Source organism: Etheostoma spectabile, unplaced genomic scaffold, assembly GCF_008692095.1.
Source record: "Etheostoma spectabile isolate EspeVRDwgs_2016 unplaced genomic scaffold, UIUC_Espe_1.0 scaffold461, whole genome shotgun sequence".
Classification (NCBI taxonomy): domain Eukaryota; kingdom Metazoa; phylum Chordata; class Actinopteri; order Perciformes; family Percidae; genus Etheostoma; species Etheostoma spectabile.
In genome coordinates, this window is record NW_022605614.1 from 265678 (window position 1) to 290755 (window position 25078).

The window sequence follows — 25078 nt, forward strand, 5'->3', positions numbered from 1 at the left end:
ACACACACACACACACACACACACACACACACACACACACACACACACACAAAGGTGAGAGGCAGGGAGCTACTATCTCAGCAGTGAGATTGAGTTCCAAGTCAGGTTAGGAAAGCAATGCTGCTCATTTTCCATCTAACATCTACTAAGTTTATTCACTGGGATTTTGTTTTAGGGCGCTTTTGACACCTGGGTCCGTTTAAAATGAACCCTGGAGAGTTGTGTTGCATAGTTTGGTTTGTTTGGCGTGGTGTGAAAGCTCATTTGAACTCTGGTGCCGACCAAACAACTTAATCTTTAGTCCGCTTGACATTTGGAGTCTCAAGTGCTCTAGGGTTTGGTTCACTTCAGGTCAGAATGTGATCCGACACAAATACTGGAAGTGAACCGAAGACAATGCATTTAGAAGCCTGCGATTTCAACCTTGCACACAATTTAAGGACCAATAATGAATGATAACTGTCAAATCCATAACCTTATAATATGATAATATCGCTCTCGTTGTCCAGGTGACAAAACATCATCATCTCCCTCTCATCAGGCCTCCCTCTCCCTCACTCGCTGTCTGTCAGCTGCTCATATTACTCGCCTTCTTCTAAAATATCTAAACACAAGCAAAACCAGAAAACCTAAGCCGTTACATATATTGTGTTGCTCAATTATTTTGGAGACTAGAAGTGTTGGCAAGTTTCACTCAGAATACCGCGTGACATTTGTTTACAATGTTTGCTGCGTTTGACAAAGTGCAGTGAGAATGCTAACCAAACAAAAAAAAATGCCAATATTTTGCAACTTCACCCCCCCAAATCGTACCCAGTCTACCAAACTACAGGTGTGAAAGCGCCCTCAATAAACTTAAACCTGGGATAAAATTATAAATTGTTAGCTCTGTAATGGCCAAATCTGATGGCTGTGGGGTATCAGACGAGTGCTCAGGAAAACTTTCAGTGTGTATAATGTGACATGGAGGAGAACAAGTGATGAGGAATCTTTTACAGCACATAATGTCCTGACACAAAGAAGGTGTTTCATTGTTTTTTCTTTGTGTGACAGTGTTCCCTTCTATCCCCAGGAAGCTGTTAATGCCAATTACATTCCTGCTGTAGTCCTATACTTTCCCCTTGTCGTGTTAAATCTACTGTATCAAATGTGCTTGTTTAGCACTGTGATAGGCAGGCAAGCTATGAAGGGGATTTCCCCGTCTTTTTTTCCAATGTATTATGAAATAGGCTGATCGTGCCAGTGACCCTGAACAGAAAAAAGAAGGTATAAAAAATGGACAGATGGCTAGAAGTCATTGAACAGTATCAATGGCCAGGTGGCAACAGTTGCATTGGGGTATTTCTCAATATGGACTCAGGTCAAAGTTGAAAGTTCACAGAAGTGTCCATGATGTAGAGGGTATCTGTCTGCTAAACCTCCTTCCCCTCTTTCTCATTTTTCATTGTCTGCTCTCTGATTTATTCAGGTCTGAGATGGCACAGAGAGCTTGACTCAGCCAGCTGCCAGACAAAGCCACTACAGTGCAGTCAGTAAGATTCAGATCCCGTATCTGCCCTCAGTCCTATGAGATCACCACAATGCTATGTCTCCCTCACACAAAAGTATTCACACACTGAGAAGGATGCTATTCTGCAAGTGGAGGCACTGTTTTACTGATGTTGCACAGACAAGGGACACACACACACACACACACACACACACACACAGCACCCACACCCACACAAAACACACACCAAGGGGGAAAGGAGCTGTCTCTTTCCATTTGGGATTTTTTGCAACAGAAGAAACACCTCGTTTCTAAAGTGCAATACTCACTCTACAGCTGCCTGCTGTAATGTTGTGCAGCATATCTCCACGGAAACCCTATATAAACAGCTGTGCAGAGAACGACCATTGCCTACATACCATGCAAATGTGCACCCCTACACGTGCACATACAAATAACCTGCACATATATCAGGCACATGAATCATAGTGATCTTCTCATCTCACTAGGGTTAAAGAGGGGATTTCCACTCTTTATAGGGCTGGTCCTCACTCAAACCTGATTTACAGCTCATGCATGATGGGGCACACACACACACACACACACACATATATATATATATATATATATATATATATATATATATATTTATATACAGTAATACTGTACATGCACACACAACATACTGTATGTAATATAATGTACTGTAAGTATGAGTGTCAGCATGTCTGCACACTGATTTAATGTAAAAAAAACTCTTGATAAAGTCTAATAGAGCAAGCAAAACTAGGTAACTTGTGAACCTTACATGTATAATTAAAAAATTATATATATGGAAGGGAGATTCCCTCTCCTTATAACCCCTTATTATTATAGCTCGTGTTTCAATTGGTTGGAAAAACACAAGATTTACCAAGCACTGCAGAGAGAAGAGACAGGAGTGCTTTCTAACAGAGTCCAGTGAGGCCAAGGAAACCACAGCCAGCTTTTTAACAGTCCAATCAAAACATGGGATTTGGATGTTTAATGTGATTGGAAACTAGGCCTGCACGATTCATTGTTATGAAATCACAATCGTAAGTCACCCTTTTCACGATTTAATTTTTAAATCATTTTGATTTTTTTTAAATTTTGTTTAATTTAATTGTTTTTATTTTTTACATGACTGATGCTCATTTAATTTTACAAGCTCACTGCATCACAAACGCTACTACTTTCTTCCGTGAGTTTTAAACAGACTGGCTGCAACGCTCTCCCTTCTCTTCATCGGGCCCCCTCCAAAAAGATTTTAGTAGCTTGTTTTCGGTTCCCCGTTTCACGCAGCCTGCATATGATCATTGTACCTCCTAAAATTGTGTTTAAAGATACAATGATGACGTGTGAAAAAAGCCTCTATGTATACAGGCTTGTGGTGATGTGCAATGTGATATAGGTGCCAAAATAGTTTGGTACTGCCGATTAGTTTGGTCTTGTCATAGTTCATGTGTGCAATAAACATACTTTGTGAGAAAAAAAATCATCAATTCCAAGCTAAAAAATCATGATTCATATTTCCCCCTGAATCGTGCAGGCCTACTGGCAACAAACAATCTGCAATAACCGTAAAAGTAGTGTTGACATCAAACTGAAACACAGGATGAGCTTTAAGGCACCTGTGTCCTCGGCCCCATCGGACTCCATTGGAGAGCTGCTTCCAACTGAGCATTTGCATCCAAAATCTGGACTGTGACAGCATTACATTTAAGTTACATTAGCTAAAACTAGGACAGCAAGACCTAGGATTTGAAATAATGGAGTAGTGTTACTTAAATGAATAGGTCACTTTCACAAACTCTGCTTTTGTAATGTGACAATACAAACTGCAGCATACACAATAAGTAATAAAGCATACATGCACACATAGTGAGGTCACTGACCACTGGTTAGATGACGCCAGCAGACTGCATTTTATTTGGACTCTTTTGCCCTGCGAGCCTGTTCCCACTGAAATCATGTTTTAATTCAAATCCATGTTTATTTCCCAAATGCATTCTCCACAAGCCTAATGACTTAGATTTGTATCATGAAAAAATAAATTGTTACTCATTACCATTGGTTGCTTTTATATGTGAATAACAACTACATTGTTGGTGGAAAAAACTGATTTCCCATAGGCACACACAAGCAAATACACATTCACACAAACACACAGGTTCTTGTTTCATAGATTTCTCTGTGGAATGCAGTTATGCAAACGAGCCATCTCAATAGAGGAGAGACATGGATGGAGTAGGGATTTCATGCACATGGAGCAGACGAGTGCGTACATGAGTACTATGATACATGTGTGCATCGTTGTGCAGTCCACAGAAGATTACTGTTTTGTCCACACCTTCTTCCATATGCTCCAAAATATCCTGACAATAGTCACAATTCATCATATCTGCTGGTCTTAATCATAGACAATCCCATCACTGCAATGCATTTCTTTGGGGACAGCCTCTCCCCTCTCACACCCACCTGGTGCTCTGCTTCTCACAGTGCACACTGACGCCACTGTGGAAACAAAACCTTTATTACACTGTTGCTCCAGCTGGCTTGGATATATCACTGGAAGAAGCTCCCACCATTCATCTCATACCTGCCGTTCGACAACTTTAACAAGCTCGATATCTGAGCTTGTGTAACTCCACATAGCAAGCTTTGGGGGGTCAGAAAAGGAATAACCTTTAAGACAAATAACTGATCAATTTAAAGCTGCACTCATCAATATTTTCTAACAATAGCTCAAATGACTTGGGATGTTATGGTCTTCAGTCGTAATGAATGAAGATCAACTTTACAGTTCTCCTCAGCTTTAGGGGACTTTTTAGCACTTTTCAGCTCATTGTTATGATTTTATGACCAGCAACTGTTCTTTTGGGTCATTCAACCTCACTTCCACCAGCAGCAGACAACTGTTGTCAGCAACAACTAAAAAGCTACAGTGAACCCACTGTACACAACAAACGAGTTAGCAATTAGCTGGTGAACACACAGTAGAGGAGCGTTCAGCTGCTTAAGAATACTAGCCTAAATTTGTCAGGTGGACGTGAAACACAACTCCAAATAACTCTTGACAACAGGTTTCCCATATCAGCTGAAAATAAGTCTAATATGTTATACTATAACAGCTTGCTCAATGTCCCAAAACAAATTAATGCAGTACTACACACTGCCCCTCTAGAACCTGGCAACTTGTAAAGGCCATTTATTTTCTGTATGTGTAGACTAAACAATTAACTGAACAATCAATTGATAGAATATAATTTACTACAGCCTTATTTAAGACAAGGGAGGAAAAGGGATTTAGCAGCAGCCAATCAGACCCCGTAAACAGTAGGGTGCACCCCAGGGATCACCAGCCGTCATCGCGCGGTTTTTCCTGCAGCGTTTACACAAATACAAAGCTCAGATAGAAAGTCAGTCAAGCTAAATTCCTGTTTGCATGTGTGTGTGTGTGTGTGTGTGTGTTTGTGTGTGTGTAACTATATTTACTCTATAGTTACTCTTTTAGATCATTGTGTACACACCAAACACACCAGTAACCTCCACATAATCCACATACACTGACAAGGTGAGGACGGATGGCAAATTAGTAAATCATGGACAGGAAAGGCAGTGGCATTGTGACTAAAAAATTGTATATTTTTTTTGAAAGCAAAGAGGCCCTCAAAAAGGTGCTGGAAGTAAAATTAAGTACCATGTATGCAGCTTGTCCAATTTCCTTTCACCTCTAGTCAGATGAGTAAACATGTCCATTACGTTGCATGCTATAATCCCTCTCACATGTTTACCTGCTGGCGGCTGGCAACACAAAGCACTCACGTCTCTGCAGCTCTCAAAGCAGGACCATGATGCAGGAACATCAGCTGAACTATAAACACACTGCAAACTGACTCAAACCTCAAACTAGAAACTCAAATCACAACTTCATATTTGAAATGCTGAGTTGGTTCACACCAAGCCCTGATAAAGCTGTTGCTTCTAATCTTTCTAACCACCAAAGCCCATGCGGGGGGGGGGGCAAGTGTATTTGTTTTCAGTTACAATGTGGGAATGTTGTACTGTGCAGGGGGGCAAATGTACGCCTCCCAGAAAAAACACATTTTGTATTGCTATTTCAACACAAAAGCAGTGGAGCACTTCAGAGATTTCTATGGAGAATTCTCTGCTGGTGGTGTCTGCAGAAATCTCATCTCCACATCCAGATGTAGGAGTCCAGTTCCCTTCCTACAACAACAGTCAAACTTCAGATGAGCACTTGGTTCTCTGCCTCTCCAAGCAGCTGCGTGTGTGTGCGTGTGTGTGTGTGGGGGGGGGAACCAAAGCATCATTATTCATGTGTTTAAAGTGCACTACCATTGTGTCTTCTTACATTTACAACAGGAGTAGGGAAAATAGGGAAAAGAGAAGTGTCGCGGACATCAGATTCCTGAAGTCACACAGAAGGAATATAGCCTACATTTAGAGAATATTAAAATAAATGAAGTGCAGTTGGGACAAACTAAATCTAACTATTATCTTAGGTGTACATTTACCCAGCAATTATCCCATATGTCCCTAGTAAAATCAGTTCAGCGTAGAGAGCCTCTGAGCGTGCTGCAGTCGGATCTCATGGGACGAAGGAAACACACACACACACACACACACACACACACACACACATACACACACACACACACACACACACACCGTGACAGTCAAAGAAAATGACCAATTAACACAAAAGACCAACATGCATATCTAAATCTATCTTTGTATAACTGCAAAGAGAGCCAAACACACACTCCCCACTCAGGGTCTTCTGCAGCAGTGTTTCAGGATGAAAAAGTCTGAACTTACATTCAGGGCCGTTGGTTTCTATTCCGCTGGTGATGCTGGTCACATTGAATGCCGGCCTATAGAAATGTATAGATGTATAAATGGGTCTATGGGAGGGAGCCACCGCTGACAGATACCGGCCATGCATTTAAGATCCGCTGGTCAGGGACCCGAGGCAGACCATTTCTCTGCTGGGTCCTAAAGTCAGCAACCCACTACACTAAGTAGTATTCTAGATGGGGAGTACTAGTTGGGGAGTGTAATACTAGATGGGGAGTGTAATACTAGATGGGGAGTGTAATACTAGATGGGGAGTGTAATACTAAATGGGGAGTGTATTACTAGATGGGGGGTGTATTACTAGATGGGGAGTGTAATACTAGATGGGGCGTGTATTACTAGATGGGGAGTGTAATACTAGATGGGGGGTGTAATACTAGATGGGAAGTGTATACTATATGTTTAGATGGTGTAATCTAGATGGGGGGTTGATTACTAGATGGGGGTGTAATACTAATGGGGAGTGAAACTAGATGGGGGTGTAATACTGATGGGGGGGTTATACTAGATGGGGGGTGTAATACTAATGGGGGGGTGTAATTACTAATGGGGAGTGTAATACTATATGGGGGGTGTAATCTAGATGGGAGTGTAACTAGATGGGGAGTGTAATCTAGATGGGGGGTGTATTACTAGATGGGAGTGTAATACTAGATGGGGTTGTATAATAGATGGGGGGTGTAATACTGATGGGGGGTGATTACTAGATGGGAGTTTACTTATATGGGGGGTGTATTACTAGATGGAGTGTAATACTAGATGGGGGTGTATACTAGATGGGGTATGTAATACTAGATGGGGGTGTAATACAGATGGGGGGTGTATTACTAGATGGGAGTGTAATACTAATAGATGGTGGGGGAGTGGGGGGTTTAATCCTAGATGGGGTGTATCTAGATGGGGTTGTAATCTATATGGGGGTGTATACAGATGGGGGTGTATTACTAGATGGGGGGTGTAATACTAGATGGGGGTGTATTACTAGATGGGGAGTTGTAATACTAGATGGGGGGTGTATTACTAGATGGGGAGTGTAATACTAGAGATTGGGGGTTAATACGAGATGGGGGGTGTATACTAGATGTGGGATGTGTATACTAATGTGGGGGTGTAACTAAGGGGGGTGTACTAGATGGTATGTAATCTAATGGGGGGTGTCTTACTAGATGGGGGGTGTAATACAACCTTCAAGGCAGTACAATAACGTTATGCAATTTAGCAAGCTGGAGCCAGCTAGCAGTTACATTAGTTTGGCTAACAAACACGTAGCATGTACGTACATTTATTTATTTATTTGTTTATTTATCCATCCATCCATCTTCGTCCTCTTATCCGGGATCGGGTCGCGGGGGCAGCAGCTTTCTTTGTGGGGGTTGTATGTTCTCTCCATGTGCCGGTGCCCATGAGCAAGGCACTGACTCAGATCCCTTGAGGGATGGTTTAAATGCAGAGAATGAATTTTTCTGTGACAATATAGAACCTTTACCTTCTCGTTTATCTCTCAACAAGAAAAAGAATAGGCCTTAAAATTCCTTAACTGTCAAGATAAAATTTTTGAAATATTTTCTTTTCCAGTGACAAATAAAATAAAAATTAAAACTAGGACACTGAATTTGTTTCAAGAATTGAATTGTTTGGTAAATCAAATATAAAAGTATTCAATGGAAGTAAACTGGATCTTTGTCAGTAAGTTAAATACCTTGCAGTGTTTCATTGTGATATTTCATATAATATCTGTGGCTACAAAATACTATAAATAAAAGGACTATTATTCCTAAAAAGAATATTAATAATAGTAAATGTATGGGTGAATACAGTCTTCATCCTAAAACAGTACGTTATTATATTGCAATGAGCTGGAAAGCATGGAGCTTGGTGTTTGCTGTATGTATTTCATGTGTTGGATTGCACATGATTTTAGGTTACCATACAGCTGCACAGTGAAATGGTTGATATGACAGTGATATGATATTGGTGACCTTCACCTATTTAACCAGAACATTACATGGAAGTGATTTGCCAATCTGTATTTGCTTTCTCACTTTGCTTTTTATTTGCACACATATCAATCCAGGTCACAAATACAATTAAAAAAGTTGCATCTAGATCTCAGATTGTTACTTGTTGTATTCTATATCAATTAGTGTAAACCAAAGGGACACAGTATTTCAGGTGAAAAGGAAAAAATAGGTAAACAAACTGCATTCTTGTAAACCAAAGCAAAGTGATGCTGTATGCTCACTCACTCATTCTTCTCATCTAATCATTCACACTGATAAAGTCTCATAAATGATATAGTGTATCTACATTCTACTCATTAAGATTGCTGGTGCTGCACACTCATAATTAAGAGAGCATAACAAATAAGGCAAAGCCAAAAAATCTCCTCTTTATGTTTTTGCCCTGCAGCTCTGGTCACAGACATCCCCACAGGTGACCTTATAGGGGCACAGCCATGCCTTCCTCCAGCCTTCAGGCTTAAGAAAAGCACATCACTATGTACCGCAGGCTCTATTGCTTACACACCACTCTGGCCATGTAACAGTTTATCAGTCCATCTGTGCATGATGGCTCTGTGGCCGTACCTTAGTAGGCCCTATCTTAGAAGTTCACGCTGGTGTGACCAGAACTTGGTGGGTCATTTGAGGAGATCTAGAACAGGTTCTCAGCCATGGCAGTGAACTGAGCAGAAGTCTACCTATCTCTTTCTTCCTCTAGTTATGGCAGTATTCAACGGACGTGTATGGTATTAAAACAGTCGGGCCTGTTTCTTGAGCTCATTTCTCTTCCACAGAGCCAGCCTGTCAAAATCCTCCACAGTCATTCCAAACACTTGGAGGAACTCCTCTGGGGACAGGTGACGCTGAGAACACAATGACAAAGAGATGACAAAGTTAATACATTATACTTGTCATTTTTTCATTCAAGTCTCTATTCCTCTAATCTAACTTGGTCTTTGTTTCAATTGACATCAAGGTTGTAATTCCAAAAAGACAAATACATTGTTTTTTAAGCAAAAAAAGAAAAAGCACATAGTATTTTTACCAGAATTCCATAACTGGCACCAGAACATAATTTAAGGATATACAATTAACAAACAGTACAATTAATATACTGTATACTATACTTTAAAATACTAAAACTATTTTACAGTGTTTGGTTGGTGGCCTGTTCTGCTTTTGTATTCTAAAATCTTGGCTACGGCGCCACTTTTTAACTAGACCAGGAACAACTTCTTCCATTTCTAACTGACCTCCAGCCTGGCTCTGTCTGCGTCTCTGGGCAGCCTGTTGCGGCCTCTGGTGGTGACAATGAGCTCCTCATAGGGGTAAATCTGCAGCGAGGGGAAGGCAGCTATGCTTTATCAAACCTCGGACATTATTTACAATAACAATAGGCTTATTCAACATATAGGCTAACTCACATGGAATTAATCATTCAAATGATTAATTTAAAGCCTTACCGTGTATTCTGCTGAGAGAAATGAAAAAAATTGAGTCAGTACAATGTAAAAAAGAGTAGAATTAATTGCTTCCATTTAATAGGGGATAGGTGTTTTAAAATCTTACCTCTGCTTCCCCAGTTGACCTCACTGCCACTGTCATACTGGTACTGGTAGCAGTCAGCACTCTGAGGCTGCAGGTGTAAGGAGGGACATGAACAGATTCTGGCTTGTTGACCTCTACAGCTAAGAAAGCCTTTATGCTTAAAGCCCCCTCAGATTGGAATAACCTACCTGTAACATGCCCTGTCCTCTTATTACAGAATCAACTGTACCTGTCCAACAACATGCTAACACTGTAACCACCACTTCCAATATTATTACCACAAACCAGTTTAATTCTCACTTCAGTATGTCAACCTGATCCTGATGCTTTTTTTCTTTATTTCGTTATTTTTCTCCGTCTTAGTTTGTTGTGTCTAATTGTGATTGTACTGTTCATTTATGTCACTAAGGACGCCCTCAAAAATCATTTCTAATAAAGAATTTATATACATTTTTAGCAAGACATTGCATGAAATTAGAAAATAACAACAGCCCTAACAATACTCAACTCTAGTGTGTCAATGTTAATGGCTATTTCATATAACAGATGCAATTTTAAAGATGTCAGACCCATCAAAAATAAGCCCCAAGCATATATAATTAATAAAGCTAATTATGCTGCGTTGTGTCTCGTTTACTGTGGTCTCACCCTCTGGATGCCGTTACGTCCGTATCCTGGCAGCGATGCAGACTTACAAACAGAATCTAAAATACAGAAAGCATGTAGTCATTGAAATCATGTGATCAATGACAGGTCAGTGCCAGAAGATGGTGCTCATGTCTAACCAAACAATTCCTGAAGTTGCAGATGTGTGCACACAATGCTGGAGCTTTGTTAATGTAAGGTCATTGAATCCATCACAAACCCTTCGTTTATGACCCAATGCCAACCTCCAATCAAAAACTAAATATGAATACAGCTACTATTTAAATAACCATGAACCACAAACTGAGGGAGTCTGCATGAAGCCCAAATCATTTTAGAATATTTATAAAATACAAATGATAAACTCACCACAATCAGCACTGTACTGAGATCTGGGAGCTGTGAAATGAAGAGATCATATAGTTACATGACATCTTCCTTATTGCAAAAATTCAATGCATTTATAATCTGCCCTACTCTAAATGCTGATTAAATTCCCCCAAAATTATTCAGGGGAAGTGGCTATAGAGTTCTGACAGCCATCTGTCTAGTTAGAGGCGTAACAAAGAAACAGAAAAGATGCAAGTTGGGTACCCATCAAGCCCTGGGAGGGACACAAAACATCAAAGGAGCCATTCGGCAGAAAGAGGCCAGGCAGGACTGGTTCAGGGTAGAGGGGGAGAAATAAAATTCATCAATAAAAAACAACATACAAACATGCAAGCACAAAGACACACTGCACACACCACCATCTAATCGCACAACACAGCTTGTATGGTTACAAGCCTTTGTTGCCTTTCAACCATAGCCTACAGAGTCCGGTTCAGTTGTGTCCCCCACCCATCAGAGGAACAGCTTTAATGAGAGATGTTACTGCTCATAAATAAACCAGGATATGGGACACCAGCTGTGACAGCGAGAGAGTGTGATAGGTACACAGATAGACAGAAAGATGGAGAGTTAACAGAGTAGAATACAAAGAGCGATATCAGGAGCGAGAGGAGGACAAACAAGCACGCATATTGAGATGAAGCAAAGACGTGAAAAGAAGAAAGGAACCATTGGATAGTGATGGAGACAGAATGAATGTTAGGAGCTAACATGGCAGTCCTAAAATGCAGCTTGACCATTGAAGCTTGGTTATTGCACACAGAGACAACTCTGGTAGCTTCAGGTCCTGGCACACCTGGTTGAATGCTCTTCTCTCGGTGGCTTGATCAGATATTGCCACAACAATGACATCTGCTGCAGCTGCCGGCCTACCACAGGTTCAGCAGCAGCTGTTCAACTATCTTTCCATCTCAATAAACCGCCCCGCCTGCAGCAGCCATGACCCTCCCTGACCTGCATCCACAACCTCACTGCCCTCACTCCAAACCCAGATGACAGCAAATATTGAGGCTCGTAAAAAATTAAATAACCTTGTGGCAACATATATGATCACGCTGGGAAGGACAAAGACATGGCTGCACAGGCATGAACTTGCAGAATCAGAAAGAAGATTAGACAAGGAGGAAGATGCGCAGGGGGCAGGGTGGATCCTTACATCCATTGACAGTGTTGTTGTACGCCGTGGTGCCGTAGCCTGTAGTGAGTGTTTCCTTGCTCCCACTACGAGAATTCCTTGCACTGCCCCAGGGGTCGTTGTCATAGGAACCAGATCTGGCTTTCATCTCCTCCTTTAGGATCATCCTCCCAATGCCACTCCCAATCTAAGAAAGGAGGCAGAAAAGGAAAAAAAGAAAAGAGGTGTAAAGAAAACTGGCGAATTTAATGTACAGTGTTTTTCCAAGATGGAGAAAGAAGCAAATGGTGGATAGTTCAGGCGTCATACCATACGAAGAGCATTATTTATGGGTGTTCCCGAGGAGGTGACTTTATTCAACCAGATGTTGAAGAAAGAGAGAAAGAAAATAATGAAGCACTTACTCTTTGAAGACTGTGACTCCAACTCTCTTCATCTCCTCCCGTCGAGAAGCGTCTTCTCGGCGCCCGATAGGCTGAGAGAGACAACAGAATGAAGAGATTTCCCTTGCATGAATATATAGTTCAGAGTAGAACACAGTGGGTGAGTGAATAAATATGACACAGTTACAAAACAAACTGCACTTCTATTGCTGTATTTGGTCCAGCAGAAAAATAAAAAATGCAGCTAAACTGAGTGAAATGACTCGTACCTTTGGGCGAGCTGGTGTATGGGTAGTATTCTGACTCTGACTGGGTGTATGGCTCAGGAGAGTAGGTGGACAGTCTGGAGGATCTGAGGATGTCCTCACTGGTCCTGCTTTTGGTGGCTGTGTCCACATGATTGTCTGTGAAGAAATGGATCAGGTTATGAGAGAGAAGGTTTTGCCAACAGACAGGATTAAAGTAAGTGGTAATTCTGTTAAAGCAATAGTTTCACATCTTGGGAAATACAGTATTTTTATTCACTTTTTTGCCAAGAGTTAGATGAGAAGATCAGTACCACTCTCATATTTGTCTATATCTTGTCTCATATTACTGCCTAAAATGCTGGTATTGTATCGGGAAGTACCAGAGTTTATGCCAATCCCATACCACGTAATAAAGCCCTTAAGAAAATCTTCGTTGAAGTAGTTCATTTATGTTCTTTTTCTGTCATAACTGACTGTCAAAATGGATTAAAAAGAAAATTCTGTGGCGTTGGTTGTTTGTGTTTAACCTGAGCCAGGCCGACAACAAATCACATCCATACAAGGATAGTAGTATACAGTTATTAAAACATAATAAAATATGTGACACATTGGTATCAGATCAGTATTCGGTATCGGCTCATACGCAAGTTCTAAGGTTTAACATTTTCCCCAAAAATTCGATGTATCAGATCCCGGGAGAAGACGACCCAATGATCAGTTCTGCTGCGTGACCAGGCGAGCTGGGTGCGTGACGTCCGCTGCAGCGATGATTATGAAATACCAGCTAGAATGTCTGGGACTTGTCTTCTGAAAATCTACGCAACCAGTATTAAACCACTATTTTACAGAACTCCATTATACAAACTAACAAAATCTGCTAAAGTAAACCATTGAATGACTCTTAAACCATTCTATTAAAGCAAACCCATTCTCTGGCTGCAAACAGGAAAAATCACTCGAAGTTAACCAAAATATTTCTTTATTAGGGAAAGGCGGCATATTTCACTTTTAACCACATACAAGTTCAATTAAATGAAAGAAAACAACCCACAGAAATGTACAACTGTGCACTGCAAATGGACAGGGCCATAGGCAGGAAAAGAAGTAAAAGTATATCAGCGTTGCGTTGGACTCGTGACAACTTTGACTCCAGATTTCTTTTAGTTTCCAACGCATTCTCAACCGGCCCTTTCTTTTCTTCTGGAGGTGTGTTTCCAGAAGCAGAGAGCGTTGATAGACTGATCTCAGGTGGTTTATAGACTGATCTCAGGTGGTTTATAGACTGTGGTCTCAGGTGGTTTATAGACTGATCTCAGGTGGTTTATAGACTGTGGTCTCAGGTGGTTTATAGACTGTGGTCTCAGGCGGTTTATAGACTGATCTCAGGCGGTTTATAGACTGTGGTCTCAGGTGGTTTATAGACTGTGGTCTCAGGCGGTTTATAGACTGATCTCAGGCGGTTTATAGACTGTGGTCTCAGGTGGTTTATAGACTGATCTCAGGCGGTTTATAGACTGTAGTCTCAGGTGGTTTATAGACTGTAGTCTCAGGTGGTTTATAGACTGTGGTCTCAGGTGGTTTATAGACTGTAGTCTCAGGTGGTTTATAGACTGTGGTCTCAGGTGGTTTATAGACTGATCTCAGGTGGTTTATAGACTGTGGTCTCAGGTGGTTTATAGACTGTGGTCTCAGGTGGTTTATAGACTGATCTCAGGTGGTTTATAGACTGTGGTCTCAGGTGGTTTATAGACTGATCTCAGGCGGTTTATAGACTGTAGTCTCAAGTGGTTTATAGACTGTGGTCTCAGGTGGTTTATAGACTGATCTCAGGCGGTTTATAGACTGTGGTCTCAGGTGGTTTATAGACTGATCTCAGGTGGTTTATAGACTGTGGTCTCAGGTGGTTTATAGACTGATCTCAGGTGGTTTATAGACTGTGGTCTCAGGTGGTTTATAGACTGATCTCAGGTGGTTTATAGACTGTGGTCTCAGGTGGTTTATAGACTGTGGTCTCAGGTGGTTTATAGACTGTGGTCTCAGGTGGTTTATAGACTGTGGTCTCAGGAGGTTTATAGACTGCTCTCAGGTTTTTTATTTCATTTTATTTCCTGTTTCCTGTCATAACCTTTCTCGGGAATCAGGAAATAGTTTTGATTCGATTTTCCGGGAATCACGTTTCCCGGGATTATGCTCTAGCAATTTCAGGTATCAGAATTGGTATCGGGAAGCAAAATATGGTATAGGACCGTCTCTAGTCAGGAGACTGTTGGTTTAGCTTAGCATATAGACTGAAAATGGGGAAGCAGCTAACCTGTTGCTGTCCCAAAGTCAACAAAGAAATAAATGCTAGTCAGCATCTCAAAAGCTCACAAATGAACAAATTATATCTAATTTGTTTAAGGCATACAAAACCAGAAGGGTCAAAACAACAAGCTGATGTTATAGCCATGAGCAGCCACTTTCTCTATTCTCCGCCAGCTAACTGGCAACTTTACGGTGAAGTCACTGTATTACCTTTTTACAGAGCCAGGCTAGCTTTTTCCCCCACTCTGTATGCTAAGCTTTGCTAACTGTCTCCTGGCTCCAGCTTCAGATGGCATGGAGATAGAGAGGTGTCAATTTAGTATTCAACAAGAATGTGAATAAGCCAATCCCAAAATGTCAAACTATCCCTATAAGGAGGAAAATGTATTAAAAAATGTAACAAGAGTACATGTACACAGTCAACATATCCACCATTCCTGTCAGAGGAGATCAATATTTCAGCCAACTGCATCACAATTAGTTCAGTTACTGCTCAGCCTGAGGCACACAGTAGTTTCACGAGCAGTGTGAGGTGATGATATTGATGCCACTCTGCACTAAAGCACAGTCAATGGGAGTCAATGGATGTGACATGCAGTGTAATGTCAGATAGATCGCTCTTCACTCTGCTAGCCATTAGCCATGCCAGCCCCGATCCATGAGCCATTGAATTTCCCTTGCACATGATGCATGACACCGATGGTCATCGTCATTCTCATCTCTGGGACACACTCTTTCAGCTTGATGACAGGGCGAGCTGCCACACACACACACACACACACATACACACATACGCACGCACGCACGCACACACACACATCCATTATTCTTCTTCATTAGTAAAATGAATCTGGCTGTCAGTGCTGCGGTTGTACCCTCAACCATTCAGTTTGACAGCAGATTGAAATTTCTGTCAGAGAAAGTATGGCTGTGCCGTTTTGACATAGGAGGACAAACAAAAAGAAAGATACGTACACACACTCACATACAGAGATAAACAATATCTATCTACCGGCATTGAGTGAGACAGCGAGAGGAGGGAGATACTTACAGTGGCAAGGTCACCGGGTAAGGTGAAGCAGAAGGTGGAGGGAAGTGAATAAAAGTGAATGGATGCAATAAAAAAAGAAGTGAAAAGAAAAGGGAAACATTATTGGAACGTCCCCAAGGAGGAGTGACAACGTAAGAGCTCCCATATGGAGAACAAGGACCAAGCCACCAAGACCTTCTCTATACAGGACGAAGCTTACTTGTTAACTGAGTAGTACATAACAGGCCTTTGATGCACATAGCAACACAACTTCACATTTGGCTTTAGATTTACATCAATCCTGATAAGTGCTAAAACAGAAAATAGTAATCAATTGCTGTTCAGGAGGACATAAAGTACGAGAAGGATCAACACTGCTCCAAAATGTTCGTATTAACGGTTTTTGAACTTGCCATTTACTTTACTCTTTAGAGACAAAATGATGGCCAGTGATGTACTAATTATCGCTAAGACATAGGGGGAAAGTGTCAATACACACGACCGCACAGTTTAATAACTACCACACAAATACCAACACACACACACACATACACACACACACACACACACACACAGTAACATGCAGGACGAGAACATATAAACTCTGCTCCTGCAGGAGGTCTTGAACCTTGTAACTCTCAGATGAAAAGCATTTAACATTGTGATGCAACAAGGGGATAGTGAATCTTTTTCTTGAATGTTAATGTTTATACTGAAGCACACTATCCAGATGGCTGAATTGCATTTCAGTTCACTGACTTATAATAAATAAATAAAAATACCATCTTGAGTTAACCTCGCAGCTGTAGAGTATTTGATTGAACATACAACACAATATATATAACGTAACATAATTCCACACAATTAGGAAAATCAACAATTAGAAATCAGATTTCCGTCTCTCTCACCTACTCTCTCTGTTGACATTCAGACGCAGCAGATGTGTCTGAATTCAAACAGTTCCGATTACAGTATCTTAAATAACACCCTGACCACTGGTTAACTAGGCCAGGCTGAGTCTCCACAGCAAATATAAATTCCAGTTATAATACAGTTTGCCACTGTGCCGTGTGCCGTTGTTCTGTTCTATTCTGGTGAATTGTGTGTCCTCAGAGTCCCATGTACTCAACACTTTTCACGCCTGAGCAACCTTCACTTCATTCAGGCTCTATTCCAGCTCCAGTCGTGCTGCAGGAGCTGCACGCAGAAGCAGGCATGTGCTTGTAGCATGCACACTAAACATTGCTCTTGCATTTGGACAGTTACCAATTCAATAAGTCTAAGTGATCTTCACCTTCAATAAAAAAAAGTTCTTCAAGTCAAACTCTATTTCCTTTGTGCATTTTTAAGCACAAGTCAATATTTTCCATTTGTCTGGTTTTGTTAAGAAGGGCTAAATGTTTCTATGACAACTGGAGCATCAGTCGTAATTATTGTAAAATCACAAGAGGCTGTTAAAATCATCATTAGGTCAGTACAAACATCTACATGGAGTACTCTAACACAAAATAACTAAACTGACAGGAGGACAGGCAGGCTAAGGCGGGGCTAACTGCACTGTACCCGTTCTCGAATAGATGGGAGGCTTCCTGTAGATGTTGGGGTCCCCTGTGGCTGAGGAGAGAAAGAGGAGATGGAGAGGTGAAACATGGAGGAGTAAAGGAGTCTTCTGTCGGGATGATCTGAAGGGGCGACGTGGAGGTAGGAGGGATGGTTGTAAGGAAAGGTAAAGATGCAGTATGAGGAGAATGTGCCAGAGAAATTATGTACAGTATATACACACGACTTAGTCACATGTTCACACACTCTGATTCCCATGGAACTTCAAAGGGTAGTAAGGACAGATGAAATCTTCTCCACGTAGTAAAATATCTATGAGATTGAGAGTGCTGCAATGAAGAGATGGGGAGTCCTACCTGGTACATGAAAATGTTTAGGGGGCTGGTTTGTGGTGGGTGTGCTTGACCGCCCCTCTTGGCCGTAATAAGGTGAACTCCTGCCACTTTCAGAGCCTGCAGCCAGCCACAGCCAATCACAGCAAAGGAAACATGAACACGAAGGAAGGCCTTAACACAAGTCTTAACCATGCAGATGAAAACCAAACGGCCTAGACATTCATTCAGATTACAAAGTGACATTGGATAACTTTTTCACTTGTGCAATCACCAAGGCTATGGCCTTGCCTTCCTATTCCAGTAAGTACAGTGTCAATGCACATGTGTAAGAGTTAAATGAAATGACAGCCAATGAGCAACTGCAGCACATGAGAACTCTTTCAGAGTGAAGTGAAAAAAGATTCTGCCCCAAGGCGATGCATGTGTATATTTGCTGTCTCCACTACAACTACTACCGTTGTTAATATAGAAGAGTGGGGATGACATACAAATGGAAATAACAAGCGACTCGATCTCTCCTAAAGAACTTTTTATTATTGACTGATATCTAAACAATCAATATTTCTTCATAATTCAAATTGAAAGTTGAAAGAGAAAAGAAGTGAGATCAAATTAAAAATATTATTATTTTTCTATGCTACTAGGAAAAATCATGCCATAATTAAATTTAAAAAAGGAAACATAAATGCTTAAACTGAAATATTTTGATTGAGAGAAACATCAAATATAAAACTCAAAATGGAAGATAGAAACAATGAAATGGAAATACTTATACTATTTTTAATAATAATAATAATTTTCAACTTTATCTTTTGAATTTAACATTTGAAAAAGTTTTTTTTAAACTGCCCATATTCAAAGTCTAAACAGTTAATTTCTTGCATAAAAAAGTCTCAGATGTGAATTTAGTGAAGCTCCAGTCTGACGTGACAGCCAGCTTGGTCTGCTTGGTGGCCGGTGAGTCCCAGAGACCCCGCAGTCAGCCGACCCTCCCCCCTGCCTCCTCTACTACCAGCAGTCAGCCCCCCTGCTGTCCATAAGGTGCCTCTGAACCTCTTTGGTTTAAGACCCTCCCCCCAGCCTTTGGGCCACGCCTCCTCAACTGTACTCCCCAGCAGTCAGCCCCCCTGCTGTCCATAAGATGGCTCTGCACCCCTTTAGTTTCAGACCCTCCCCCCAGCCTCCTAAGTGTCAAGTCAAAATGAAAAGCCAAACATTAAATCAAAATGAAAAAGTTGAATCATAAAATGTCAAACGGCAATTTCCAAAATTCATGTAAAATTCAAAAAATAAAATTGAAAATTATAAAGTGCCAAGACTAATATAAAATCATTTCTTTTTTTCCTATTTGAGATTTTAATTTAAGTATTTAAATTTAAGCTTTTCTATTTTCCATTTTAAGTTTTATATTTGATGTTTCTCTCGATCAATAAAATATTTCAGTTTAACCTTCATGTTGTCCTCGGGTCAAGTTGACCTGTTTTCCCATATCAATGTTCTTTTTAATTACCCATAATAACATGATTGATTCCACACAAAAAAAACATTGAAAAAAGTGACAAACATTGAAAAAAAGCAGCAAAAGTGTTGAAAAAAGGAGAAAAACGTAACAAAAAGTTTAAAACACTGATAATAAGCATTAACAAAAGTGTTGATTTTCAATTTTGACAGGAAGACAACACAAGGGTTAAGCATTTATGTTTCCTTTTTCTTTTTTATATTTAATTATGGCATGATTTTTCCTAGAAGCATAATAAAATAATAACCTTTTATTTTTTCTTGCTTTGTTTTCTCTTTGGACTTTCAATTTGAAATTGAAATAAATATTTTGTCCACAGATGCCAGTCTTAGAGTGGTTTTAATCTTCAGCCAGGCAGCAGAAAGGCATATTCCCCAAAATGTTGAACTATTCCTTTAAATGACTCAACTTCAGTAGAATCATTCCCTTAGCTCAGAAACTCCATTGGGCTTTGACTTTGTTCAAAGTGCATTTCACTTACACAATGACTGACTTCCTTTTCTACTTTTTAAACTGGGAGACAATCAGCAGACGACGGGGAGTGACTTACCAGGGTAGGCATAGTGCTGCGGAGAGCGAGGCATGATGGGAGACATGCCTTGGCGACTATATGTCGGCGAGTCAATATAACCTGGACTGGAACACCGCCTCTGCTTTATATCCAGGCTGTCGTAGTCCTGAAAAGATAAAGGTGAGGTAAAAGTAGAAAAAGAGTAGGGGGGAAACGAGGAGACAAATAGTTTAGAGACAGGTCAACATGTCCACAGTTCACCTGTTGAAACTTGTCACTTGTCTTACGAGCTCTGCTGAGGAGCATGCTTACCTGAGAATAAGGAGAGAGTGTCCTAAGTGACTGGAGAATCAGTGGAGAGAGAAGAGTTACCATTTATACTTTAGCACCATGGTGAAACAAAATCATTATCTCATATTTCATGTATTTATAGAATCACAACAAAAGACCGAAGAGTCAATCAACCAAACCCAATTAATGTTTTGTTTGATCCTACATGGATGATTGGTGGGGGTTTCTGCATGGGACAAAGTGATGACCACCGTTTATGATTATTTTAAAGTCAGTTAAAGGAACAGTTCGGCATTTTGAGTATGATCAGAAGATGCATACCAGTTACAATGTGTACCTCTTTTGTCTTATTTGTTCACCAAAAAAATGTCAATTTGTGGTTTGTTTGAACTATTCCTTTTTTGGCTTGGCTAGTGAGTAGCGCCAAGCTAGCCAGGCTAGCCAGGCTAGCTGTTCCCCTTGTTTCCAGTTTTTATGCTAAACTAAGCTAAGTGTATCACCTGCTGGCTCTAGCTTCATGAACAAACACATCTCAAGGCGATGAATATATGTAATTCAAAAGATTTTGAACTATTCCTTTTAGTATGGCGCTCATCCTCGCTGTCGGTCGACAACCTTGTATGTCCAAAAAGAGTTTTTGTCAAATAGAAAACTAAAATAAATGAGGCTACTTTGGATACCTTATATTGTGAATTATCTGTGTGTTTTATAACCACCAATTTGTAACTCCACACAAAATAGTCATAACCTTTAAATTAAATTTTACTGAAAGTTTCAAGGACTGTTTGTAAAAAAGACAATTATCTTTTTAATATTTTAAAGTGTTTGCTTTGAGTATTGTATTTTGAAATTCAATTTTCCTTTCAAATTTCTATTTCCTCAAATCAAAATAATGCATCAAGTTTAAAAAACAAACAAAAAAAAACTAAAACAATGAGAACTACAGGATATCTGCACAGCTCCATCTAAATACTAAGCAAAGTGTTTCTCCTGAAAACAGCGATGAGCCTAGTGTTGGGCCTGGAGTGTGTAGCAGCAGTACCTCCCCATAGCCGTAAGTGTCTAGCCTGTCATCAGAGTTGTATCTGTGGTAGGGCTGGTATGAGGAGGATATGAGATCTGGCTGTTGGACCTCGTATATGGCTTTGACCTTTGGCAGGGCAGCTAGGTCCTTATAATCTAGGATCTGATTCGCCACTCTGGCCTGGAGAGAGGACACACATACACCCACCAAGACAGAGACAACATCAACCAAATGGACAATGCACAGTATGCGCAGATCATGGAGCGGTAGGGCTGGGTAGCGTTCAAACATTTTAAAACATACATACACATATTTGATACTAGTTCCTGAACGATACTTTTTCAATACCAATTTTATAAAAATTCATATTAAAATTTCAGAGCGTAACTTCTTTGTAAAAATTAACGTTTGTTACATTCAAGCCATTCCTAAGGAGTCCAACAAGTTTTTTAATTCTTCCGTGTCTTCCTTAGCTACTAGCAACTTCATGGAGGAAGGGTGGGGGTGAAGTACAATCACAGAAGGCTTGTATCATGTGGACACACTAACAGAATTGTCATTACGTAGAATTCCTTATGGGGGAAACAGAAACTACGTACATTAGCTTTATCAAAAAGAAAATATAACAATACACATTACGGTAAAAATGTATTTTCATATATTTGAATTATTTAAAAGGAAAAAGAAGAACAGGGTTGGGTTTAGGAGAAGAAGAACAGGGTTTAGGAGAAGAAGAACAGGGTTTAGGAGAAGAAGAACAGGGTTTAGGAGAAGAAGAACAGGGTTTAGGAGAAGAAGAACGAGTTTGGGTTTAGGAGAAGAAGAACAGGGTTGGGTTTAGCCACCTATCTCAACACTTAGAAGCTAACGCTGGTGAACCCCCCACAAAACTAATCTCTGCGATGCTAATTATTTCTTTTAGCTGGATAAATATCTAAAGTTAGCAAAAGAAAATAATAATAAATTATAAAAATTAAACTTTTCATCTATCCACATGATGTTCACTACACTTTCAAACGAGGCCACGCCCCTTTAGGAGACAGGAAGTACGTATTGTTTTGTAAATTGAGGTTACTTAAAATGTGCTGTATCTAATCTTTAGTATAGAGGATACTAAGGAGGCCATTCAGCCCCAGTACCCAGCCCTATGCAGTGGTGAGAGGAATGAAAAACAGCTGATGAGGCACACACAAGCATGCACACGCACATTTGTGTGTGCACGTGCTCATCAAAAGTACACATGTATGCTGCAGAACCTGACAGCAGACAGACAGACAGCAACGTAAGTTTGTGACCTTCCAGGGCTCAGCATGTGGGAGAAAGAGAGCAGATGAAGCAAAGACAGCTAGAGAGAGAGACAGGGAGGGAGGGAGAGGAGGCAGTATGGAGGACAAGCGTGCTTACGCTGCTCTCTCATCCATCACCTTAAACAGAAAGGTCATTGATTGTGAGATGAGAGCAGAGCGGGGCAGGGCGGAGCAGGGGGCCCTGACTCCTACGTGCATGCAGACAACCCTTGACATGCTAATACCGCCGACATGCAGCAGCAAGGTGGGACACTGGACACAAGGGCTGCTTGATTATGAAAAGAAATCATAATCACCATTATTTTTGGTCAATATTGAAATCACGATTATTTCACACGATTACTGATTGTCTTTTGGAAAGATGTTACAATAATTGAACTTAAAAAAACAGTGAAACTGTTAAACAAATCAACAGGAAAGCTTCCCTTCTTACTTTTGCTGTTTGAACATTTTCTTTTCCTTCAGAACACAAGACAAAATAAGAGTTTACTTGCATAAACGCAATATGAAAAAACTGTTTTTAACATAATCTTTTTGTGGGCCAAAATTGTAATCGCGATTACAATTTCGATTAATGGCCCAGCCCTACTGGACACCATGTCTATAAGTCAGGTTTTGAAATGCAACTGGTCCAACTCTGCAGTCCCCAGTGACAGCGTTCACATAAAGCTGGTATGTTGCCCATAGTCTCTCTCCCTCTTTATACTGTACTGTATATAGAAAGCACTGATTTGGTGACTTGCACAGCAAAACATATTTAAGTGTTTAGCTTAAAATTGGGTTTTGGTTGAAATATGAGATAGTTTTTTTTTTAGATGGGTGGTTAACATTTATTTTTAAAATTCACATTAATGTGTCTTGGTTTTCAAGTTCAAGTGCATTAGAAATACCTTCTTTGTGACCTACACAGTCTACAGGCATGCTACTGTGAGCTAAATGCTAACATGAGCATGATAACATGCTCACAGTGTGAATGTTACCATGAGCTGATGGTGGTTCTAGATTAAAAATGTCAATTGATCACCAAAGTCATTAGGATTCGTCCTCTGGGGACCTGGAATATCTGTGCACAAGTCTATGGTCATTTATCTGATCATTTTTTAGATATGTCACTCAAAATAAAAACCTGGGGCCATGAATGTCTAGTAGGTGTTTATATATTTCACTCAATGTTTGATAGATTGGACCTGCTGGTGGTGCTAATTGGAACCTCAAGTGATCACCAACATCATCAGGATTCATCCTCTCAGGAACACAAAATGTCTGCACAACATTTAACGGCATCCATGAAATGAGAATGTTAGTTTTGGACTAAAGTGGTGAACTGCCTGACTCTGCCATCCTTGAACCACCTGATACTGTTATCCATTGTGCAAATCTAGTTGCTGAATATGTGTAGTTTTTAATCCAAATTGAGCCCAGTTTTCACCCATTTGTAACCTGACCTCCACATGTTTTTTGACATGCAAATCACTATATATCAGTACTTTCTGGGAACTGATGACTGGAGATGTCATCCCAGATATAAACCATTAACATTGTCTCATTTCTATCTTCTGTTTAACTGCTGCCACATCACTGAAAACAGAGTTTAGGACACAGACAAGTGAACAGGCCAAGGGAGTGAGCGACCTCTCGGGTTGGTGCTTAACCATTTAAGCATAGGATAAGTGCTCGTGTTTCTGATGTAGAAATTGTGCTTTTTTTAGGGTAAGCTTGGTGGCAGTGGCAGCTAAAAGTGATCAAAAGCATGCAAAGTTACATGCTACTCACGCATATAACCCTGCTGGGAGAGCCTATAGAGGAGCCCGGTGGAGAGATGGAGGCCTCTGACAGGCGTCTGTGCTGTGAGGTACAAAAAGACAAAGAAGAAACGAGAGGAGTAAGGAAATTACAGTTTTCCTTTTATCTCAATGTTTTCATTTCAAATTCTAACTCACCCTGAGTCTCCTCTCTGCCCTCGCTGCCTGCTTGCATAATGGGTGCCACACCTCAAATCCTGAAGAAGAGAAGACGGATTGGCTTTTGGTGTTCGCACACGTCATGCATTCATCTACAGCCGCATGCCTCAGTGTGGATGAGTGTGTGTAATGTATTGGGATTAAGTTTCACCTGTCAGGTACATTTCCTCTCCCTCTTTGAACATCATGTTACAGCGGGAGCATCGAGCGCAGCTCGGATGGTAGTGTTTCCCTCCCGCCTGTGAGGAGGAGAGGAGTGAAAGGTGTGATGAAACATAAATTATTATGTAATGCAGGGCAATATCTCTATATGTTTCCTACTGTATATCACCTGACCACGACTGGCCTCATAATGTACTGAGACAGCATTGCATATCCTGTAGTTGTTCATCAGCATACAGCAATCACATGGTAGCCACCACCCATTCTCCCCCATGCCATAATCAGAGCAAAGATCCCTGTAGGTCAGTCACATGAGAAAAAATGTTGGAGTGTG

At 40.6% G+C, this 25078-nt stretch overlaps 1 protein-coding gene and 1 long non-coding RNA gene across 10 annotated transcripts in view; one reads left to right on the forward strand and one right to left on the reverse strand.

The window, feature by feature from the left end:
* The window catches only part of LOC116686745 (uncharacterized), a 22068-nt gene extending 16881 nt beyond the window's left edge, over window positions 1-5187 (forward strand). The window contains exon 3 of the long non-coding RNA XR_004331344.1: window positions 5176-5187. This is a non-coding gene — a long non-coding RNA (uncharacterized LOC116686745). The remainder of the gene's footprint in view (window positions 1-5175) is intronic.
* A 2959-nt stretch (window positions 5188-8146) lies between these two features.
* The window catches only part of LOC116686737 (actin-binding LIM protein 3), a 45422-nt gene continuing 28490 nt past the window's right edge, over window positions 8147-25078 (reverse strand). For 2 of the 9 annotated variants that reach the window (XM_032511768.1, XM_032511767.1), the window contains exons 7-23: window positions 24734-24821; window positions 24562-24620; window positions 24395-24466; window positions 21333-21494; window positions 20312-20341; window positions 20039-20165; window positions 17991-18086; window positions 17638-17688; window positions 12762-12896; window positions 12514-12584; window positions 12131-12296; window positions 10954-10983; window positions 10588-10643; window positions 9961-10027; window positions 9855-9865; window positions 9645-9725; window positions 8147-9254 (exon numbers count right to left, since the gene is read on the reverse strand). In XM_032511768.1, the coding sequence (XP_032367659.1) occupies window positions 9141-9254; window positions 9645-9725; window positions 9855-9865; window positions 9961-10027; window positions 10588-10643; window positions 10954-10983; window positions 12131-12296; window positions 12514-12584; window positions 12762-12896; window positions 17638-17688; window positions 17991-18086; window positions 20039-20165; window positions 20312-20341; window positions 21333-21494; window positions 24395-24466; window positions 24562-24620; window positions 24734-24821 (1416 nt within the window). In that variant the 3' untranslated portion in view covers window positions 8147-9140. The remainder of the gene's footprint in view (window positions 9255-9644; window positions 9726-9854; window positions 9866-9960; window positions 10028-10587; window positions 10644-10953; window positions 10984-12130; window positions 12297-12513; window positions 12585-12761; window positions 12897-17637; window positions 17689-17990; window positions 18087-20038; window positions 20166-20311; window positions 20342-21332; window positions 21495-24394; window positions 24467-24561; window positions 24621-24733; window positions 24822-25078) is intronic. The other 7 variants (XM_032511769.1, XM_032511771.1, XM_032511770.1 and 4 more) reach the window with 7 other exon arrangements.